The following is an 8,044-nucleotide window of genomic DNA, read 5'->3' as shown; positions in this document are numbered from 1 at the left end:
AGATCTCGGTTGACCCAAGTTCAAACAGATTATCTATATTCGAATTCCTGATGCTAGAGATACCCAGAGGAAGATATCATAACACTGGGTGATCATTAAATCGCTTATACAGGTCTCTAGGTGAAATAGGTGTAATTGAAATATTATCACATCTATTTGACTCTCACTTATTTTCTATTCACGTGTTGACCCCACTGCCACAGAATATCAGTGCAAAACAAATCTCAATACACTGTATGAAGGCTGGTCATGTGATAAGTGCACCTTCTAACCTACCACTCCGAGAATATGAGAACATGGCAGGTGGTGACAGTATTGTTTTATTGAACTTTCAAAATAAAATTAAATGTTGCTCAAGACAAAATATGCAGAATGAACTAGCTTTATGCCTCTTCTACACGGAGAGGGATTTTTTTTTCATTTTTTACTTTTTACAATGAATGTGAATGTAAACAAACCTCTTTTTTTCATTTATTATACAGGAAAGTTTAAAAGTACCACTGAGTTACAGTTAAGCGGGCCTGACTCAGTTTAAAAAACTGGTTTCCAACAGGTTCCTGTTCTGCAGAACAGGGAACATAAACCACAGTCCTGTCACATCAGGACATTAGCATGGGCTAGTCAGATACAGATACATAAAAACAAACAATAAAGGTAGTGCAAACAATACTTTACAGCTTCATATTAGGATTACGATTCATTTGTGCTTCAAAGTCATAACTTTCAAAAATGAAAAGCTTTGAAGTAGCTGGGGGCTTGTTTTGAAATGTCCAGAAATGCATGTTTTCCGATCACCGTGGGCCCTTCAGTGGAGGGGAGCAGAAAGTTCGGGGACACCACCGTGTTCCTGTGCCTGTGAGTGGCTGCTGTGTGACGTCACGCGGGACCTCCCATACGCGGAAGAGAGAGAGAGAGAGAGAGAGAGAGAGGGAGCAGAGAGAGAAAGCATGGCTCCAGTCCGCGCCTTGCTGCTTGCGGTTGCTCCACATCTGTTGTTTGGTGCGTTTGCGTGACGTTAAACTCTTTCGTTTTGTGACGGAAGGATTATTTAATGTTGTCACAGAGTTATTTTTTTATTTTTATTTTTTCAAAAAAAGAATCCTTTTTTTTTTAATTTTTTTTTTTTAACCTTTCTGACGGTTTTACATCGGAGCTTAAGTTATTGCAGGTAATGTCGCGTTGCGGACTTTGCTGTAATCCTGTCCTTCCCTCGGCGGACTTTCAGAGAAATTCTTATTGTCCCCTCCATGCATGCGCTTTGACGGATTAAACCGCCTCCCGTGCAGCCTGTTGCCTATTTAATCTGCTCCCTGTGTGTGGAGGGTATGTGCACCTCGGGGTTACCGTCTCATAAATAGTGTGAAAACGGGCTGAGATAAAAAAAAATAATAATAATAATAATAATTCCAACTTCAGGCTTTTTGACGCGCTCTCAAGGAAAAAAAAAGAAGTACTTTTTGAATTATTAAATAAGAGGGACATTGTGATGGTCCGCCACGGGGGAAGCTGTTCACGCGTGTGTTTTCTACCTAGATGTATAAATCACGACTGAAGCGCGCAAGAAGTCGGCCCATGCAGCACGCAGCTCGCAGTAATCCTGCAAGTCCAACATATTTTCCTCACGAGATGTAAATAGTTTGTATTTGCATGCGGGGGGGAGTGATTCATAAACATGTCAGAGTTATGAAATATATGGGGATATTAAAACTTTCTATTTAAATATCATGAATTATGGTCGCAGAAATGTGTTCCCGTTTAAGGGGAATGCCGAGTATTTTGGTGTCTGGTGCAGGAGCCCATTCGTCATGCGGACAATAAAGAGGGTTTTCGCCTGACAGTGGAAATTTATGGTTGCCCTTCTTTGCCCTAATAACTCACATATTGTGTCACGGACTGACAGCCCTTGCAGAAAACAGCAAGCCTGTTATCAATCACACATCTTTGCATATTGTGAAACGTCCCCCCCCCCCCCTTCCTTCCTCCTCCACCTCCTTCTTCTTCTTCTCTGCCAGACAAAAACACGAGACAGAAAACATTTGAAGGAATAAAGCTGCGTTCATTTGGACTTTTTTTTTTTTTTAAATCATTATTATTATTTCTGTCTCCCCCCTTTTCCTCCCTTCTCCCAAATTAAACTGAGAGCCGTCAGCTAATTCTAGAGCCGCAGTTTATTTATATTGAACATGATCTCAAAGTTGGGACCTAATTGCTTAGAAAGAAAACAGTTATCGCCTGTTTTATTTATTTGTTTATTTATTAAATTTATTTATTCCCACACAGTTGACAGAGCTGCAGCCTATCATACAGAGCAGTGCAGGCCTGGAAACCCAAGCAAATCTATCTTTTTTCTACAGCTAAAAAAAAAAAGCTTTTTTTCCCCCCTGTTTGGTTTTATTTCTACTTTTTTGCAGCATTTTCTGCTTCAAAAAAAATAAAATAAAATAAACCACGTGAATACAGTTGTAGGTTCATTTGATTTGATTTCACTCACTTCATTCTGGGCTACATTTTCGCCACACTATAAACTCAAACACGTCATGTGTGTTATTGCTCTTCTGCTTGCTCTTTTTTTTTTCTCTCTCTCTCTCTCCCCCTAAAATGATGTTTCCCCCCCGCCGACTGTCCACTCCAGGTTTTCTTGCTCTCCAAGTTGACCTGTCAAGCAGATTACCACAGAAGGAGATTAATGGCGGAGGCGGGTTGCAATAATAATCGTTTTGTTTGATGTGACAACTTTGATAGGCGTTGATTTACTTACAAACTGATAGGCTTTTAATTGAGCGCCTCCATCCCCGATTGAGATGAAAGGGAAAAACCCGCATTGAAAAGCTGCCCGATTGCCCCGGAGCCTCAATACTGATTAGCCATCTCAGCGGTGAATAGTTCAAGGCGCTTTTTTTTTTCCTCAAACTTCTTTTCTCAGCGGCCTGACAGACCATTCCTCTTCTTCTTCTTTTTTTTTCTCTCCCCCTCCCCTCGTCCCGCGTCCCCACCTTCTTAAAGGAAATAAATCATTTCCCCCCCCATTGTATGTAAATAAAATCGAGCTGACATCAATATATACATATATAAAATGTCTGGATTTCTTTCTTTCTTTCTTTCTTTTTTTTTTTGTTCCATGTCTTTTGTGATTCTCGTTTTGCAGATGACAATGTGCCCGAGGCGGATGACAGGTTTTAACAGCACAGTGGCAGATGCGCTCAGCCAAACATGGACAGGGCTCTGCGCTTTGGAGCCTGTTACACACGATCGTCCTCTGGATGAAGGTTCGCTCCTGCAGACCCGCATGAGCCGACTTATTTTGCACTTTAAAATGATAGGTAAATGAACATATAAATGGTTGAATCGTCCCTTTAAGACCGCTAATCACGTTATTATTTCATCATTTTTTTTATTCCATGTTTCTTTTTTTTTGTTTTATAAACTACACGCGTTTCTTTCTTTCTTTCTTTCTTTTTCTTTTGGAACTTTTTCTTTCTTTTCCTGAGAGCTCCCAGTGAACGCCATAATCGGCCGATTACAGAGAAAACACTTTGGCACCTCCGTAAACCATGTGAGCCGGACTGTCTGCAAGTTATTAAAGTTTCAACATGTGTGCCTGATGAGAACTCCAAAAGTCACAGACTCTTAACTGAGCAAACGACTTAATGCAGTTTGGACCCACAGCTTCTCTCTCCTCCTCCTCCTCCTCCTCACACCGCCGGGACTGTTGGATGTCGGCTAATTGTCGACGCATCTCCAAAACTTCAATCTTAACTCGAGGATCGATTTATTTCCCCGTGAAAACTTGGTGTCTCTTGCAGAACGTCTCTTCCCCCCCCGTTCCCATTTGTTCTTTTCCCGCAGTCACACTGGCATGTAATCAGCCACAATAGCTGACATAAATCAAGCGGCGGATTGACAGCGTCTGACAAATAACTGATTGATTGCGGTGGAGCAGAATTGACACTTGACGGAGGGGTGGAGATAGAAATAGAAGGGCGGTGTATATTATACTGAAAACATGTGACATTCACATCCCTCCATCACTACATTGGTCTATTCCTGTCAACGCTTGTCTGTTTAGGGAATTCAAGCTGGAGCGGTTGGTTTTATGGTTGCCGGTGGAGGGAAAGTCGCGGCCGTGGTCGTGCGTAAAATACGCACACTTTGGCTGTCCAGACTTTTTGGAGAATAATAGATGTTAAACACTTGTTATGATAGCGAAAAAGCCCAGAATCACTTATCTAATCTGTACAATTCGTGAGTGAGCGGAACTGTAGCCATTGTGATAATAAGGCAGCATTGAAAGGGCGGATGATACGAATTAATTTCCGTAAAGGACTTACATGCGTTTAGGATGGTTATAATGTATATTTTTCTATATTTATTTCTTAACTAAAACACATTATATTAACACAAAATGAGATATTGTTCATGTGCTGTATTATTCACACACTCTGCTGTCTGTGCAGGCGTGCAGAGAACGTAGCCTCCCCAACGTCTGGGGCGGGGGAAAAAAGCGCAAGCGTTCACGGCAACCGAAGTATTCGAGCCTATCTCCTCCCCCGAGCTGTCGAAATAGAGGCGCTTACAAAGAGGAGAACGTCACATCCCCTTGACCCTCCAATCACCTCAGGGTCCCATTTGATTGGAAGGCGGCAAAGGCTTTAATCTCGGACTAATTCAGCTGCTTTTGAAGTGAAAATTTCGAGCAGTCCGTACTTCGGGAGTACAGAGCGAGGACCTGCACGCAGACGCACACAAGGCGCAGCGCTCATGGTGCAAGACGCAGCCGCGGATCTGCGATAACCTCGCACAGTCTCTCCCTCCAGCCGCCGCGCCTTGCTCCTTTCCCAACCAGGATTACCTATTATTCTACCGTTTTACGATTCTTCGTCTTTTTTTTTTCTCCTCCTCCCCTTCTTCTTCCCTCCACACCCGAGAGAAAGGCTCCACGCTTTTCTTTTTCTTCTTCTTCCTTTTTTTTTTTTTTTGGTTTGTCTGTTGTTTTGTTTTCCATTTTCTTAATGAATCTGACGAAAGCATCGCCGTTCCATTTCCTGACAATTGGGACATGAGCACGTCGCCCTCGGCGTCTGCCCTGAAAAATAGTGATACCCGTGTAGCCTGGGAGAGCAGCAGTTCTCGGAATAGCAGCTCAGCGAGCATCAGCAAGCCGTTTCTCCACTCCGCGCCTCCGTTTGACCCGCTACGGCAAGCGAGCCGGCTTCCCATCAAGGTTCTGAAAATGCTCACCGCACGGTCGGGACACATTTTGCACCCGGAGTATCTGCAGCCTTTGCCTTCTACCCCGGTCAGTCCGATAGAGGTAAGAGGGAGGTTTTTTTGGGGTTTTTTTTTTTTTCCCAACTCTTACTGCCTGTGTTATTACAGTGTTAGGTGGACGAGTGCTTCGTGTGACAACATTTATAGGCTTCCTGTCGCTGTTATCCCGTCACACGTCCTTCCGCGGCTGTTTAAAGTGATCATTTGTTGTACCAAATCTCGCAATTTGTTTGTAGCGATCGACACGATTTTAGTTTTGTCCGCGCAAGTGCCGTGCGTAATTAAACCGCCTGTGCGTTGCCGTTTGGACTGTCAGAATAGCCTATTGAACGCTTATTCTCGTGCTGTGTGTGTGTTTTTTTTCTTTTCTCTGTAATCACAAAATAAACCAGTCGGTGTGCGTGTTAATGGCATTCATCAACATGTATTTTATCTTCCTTGCAGCTAGATGCCAAGAAAAGTCCGCTGGCTCTGCTGGCGCAGACCTGCTCTCAGATCGGCAAGCCGGACCCGCCACCCTCCTCCAAATTATCCTCCGTGACATCCAATGGATCTAATGAGAAGGAATCTAAATCCGGCCCTTTGAAAATGAGCGACATCGGCGTGGATGACAAATCTAGCTTCAAACCTTATTCTAAGCCGTCCGACAAGAAGGACTCGTCTTCGGGCGTCTCGGGCGGAGAGAAGTCTGGTTTCCGAGTGCCGAGCGCCACCTGCCAGCCGTTCACGCCGCGGACAGGCAGCCCGCACTCCAGCACTTCAGCCTCCCCTATGCCATCCGAGGGGAAGTGCGGGGACCGGGATGACAAGAAAGAGTCTGATTGTACTAAGAACGGCACTACGGACGGGTCTGGCACCACGAGCCACAGCAGGATAAGCGTGAGCTGTGGCGGAATTAACGTGGAGGTGAACCAGCACCAGGAGACGACGCCTGGCACTAAAACGTCCTCCTCCTCGGAGTCCCCGTCTGTGACTTCTGTATCCTCCGCGTCCGTGCTCGGGTCGGGACTTGTGGCGCCGGTTTCCCCTTACAAACCCGGGCAGACAGTTTTCCCTTTGCCCCCCGCTGGGATGACCTACCCAGGTAGCTTGGCCGGGGCCTACGCTGGTTACCCGCAACACTTCCTGCCCCACGGGGGGAGCTTGGTAAACGCACAGCTGGCTAGCTCGCTGGGCTGCAGCAAGGCCGGGTCCAGCCCTCTGGCCGGGGCTTCTCCACCGTCCATCATGTCAGCCAGCCTGTGCAGAGACCCTTACTGCCTCAGTTACCATTGTGCCAGCCACTTAGCGGGCGCAGCCAGCGCCTCCTGCACGCACGAGTCGGCAGCCGCGGCGGCCGCTAACGCCCTCAAATCCAGCTACCCGCTCATGTACCCGACACACCCCATACACGGCGTCCATTCCTCGGCGCCCACGTTCAGCGGACACCCCCTGTACCCGTACGGCTTCATGCTCCCCAACGACCCCCTCCCGCACGTTTGCAACTGGGTGTCGGCGAATGGACCGTGCGACAAGCGTTTCTCCAGCTCCGAGGAGCTCCTGAATCACCTGAGGACACACACCGCTTTTACCGGGGCGGAGAAGTTGATATCCGGATACCCCGGGTCCTCGTCACTGGCCAGCGCCGCAGCAGCGGCCATGGCCTGCCATATGCACATGCCACCGTCAGGAGCCCCCGGCAGCCCCGGAACTTTGGCTCTCAGGAGCCCGCACCACGCGTTAGGACTCAGCAGCCGCTACCACCCTTACTCCAAAAGCCCCCTGCCGACCCCCGGGGCCCCTGTCCCCGTCCCCGCGGCCACCGGCCCTTACTACTCCCCTTATGCACTGTACGGCCAGAGACTCACCACAGCGTCCGCGCTCGGATACCAGTGAGGAGAGAGGGGAAAAAAAAGACTCAAGAAAAAAAGTTTATAGTACTAAGAATGCAAATATAAAGACTTTTATATTAACAGCGCTAAACTTCTGGGCGGGAACCGTGGACTTCAACTGTATTTATTTATATGTCGGCTTAAAAGCAGGCGATAATAGCTGCAAATGGAAAATATTTGAGCAACTCAAAAAGTGCATTATGTTGAAACTGAACTCTCTAGGTAAAGTGAAAAACACACACACGTTAGAGTACTAATTAAAAGTAGGGGTTCTTCATTTCGATGTTAATTTGAAATTGCTATGATTGTATTTGTTCTTATTTAAATGTCTCATGGAGAAGAAAAAAAAAGATTTACATGCATGTTTGTTTCTTAAACATTTCAGAAAAAAAAACAAAAAAAAAAACTTGTCCACATTTTAAATTGCCGTTATTTTTCAGGTTGTACACCTTGGAAAGAGAATTGGTATTTTTTTGTATGTATTCTGGGAAAAAAAATAAGAAACAATTCTGTTCCATATCTCCGTGTGCCTCATTTTCTCAAGTTGGTAACATTCATTCAATTTAAAAAAAAAAAAAAAAATCTTTATTCCTCTGACAGCTTTAACAAAAAAGAAAAAAATGGTCTGTTTAATTGATGAGGCGACGAAAACCTCAATTCTTTATCTCCGCTACATACAGGAAAATAGATTTTTATAGCTGTCTTACTTTTTAAATTTATTTAGGTCTTCTTAGAAGTCAGGTTGATGTGCTTCTTTCTTTCTTTCTTTCTTTCTTTCTTTCTTTCTTTCTTTCTTTCCAATTACTCTATATGCCAAAAAAATGATAATAATAATAATAATAATAACAACACGAGGAGCTACAAACGTTTACTTTCATTAGACCACACGGGCTATAAAGTTTAAA

General features: G+C 45.0%; 1 protein-coding gene across 2 annotated transcripts; it reads left to right on the top strand.

Annotated features, from left to right (window-relative positions):
* Nucleotides 1-4,614: 4,614 nt before the first annotated feature.
* On the top strand, nucleotides 4,615-7,658 carry LOC119033008 (zinc finger protein 503). 2 transcript variants are annotated; one of them, XM_037122578.1, is made up of 2 exons: nucleotides 4,615-5,296; nucleotides 5,713-7,658. In XM_037122578.1, the coding sequence occupies exons 1-2, from the start codon at nucleotides 5,057-5,059 to the stop codon at nucleotides 7,141-7,143; spliced, it is 1,671 nt and encodes a 556-aa protein (XP_036978473.1). In that variant the 5' UTR covers nucleotides 4,615-5,056; the 3' UTR covers nucleotides 7,144-7,658. The 2 variants fall into 2 exon arrangements, with proteins under 2 accessions (XP_036978473.1, XP_036978472.1); XM_037122577.1 differs by having other exon boundaries at nucleotides 4,616-5,311.
* The last annotated feature ends 386 nt before the right edge of the window (nucleotides 7,659-8,044 follow it).

The sequence above is a fragment of the Acanthopagrus latus genome, chromosome 15, assembly GCF_904848185.1.
Source record: "Acanthopagrus latus isolate v.2019 chromosome 15, fAcaLat1.1, whole genome shotgun sequence".
NCBI classification, from domain to species: Eukaryota; Metazoa; Chordata; class Actinopteri; order Spariformes; family Sparidae; genus Acanthopagrus; species Acanthopagrus latus.
This window is presented reverse-complemented; position numbering and strand designations above follow the sequence as displayed.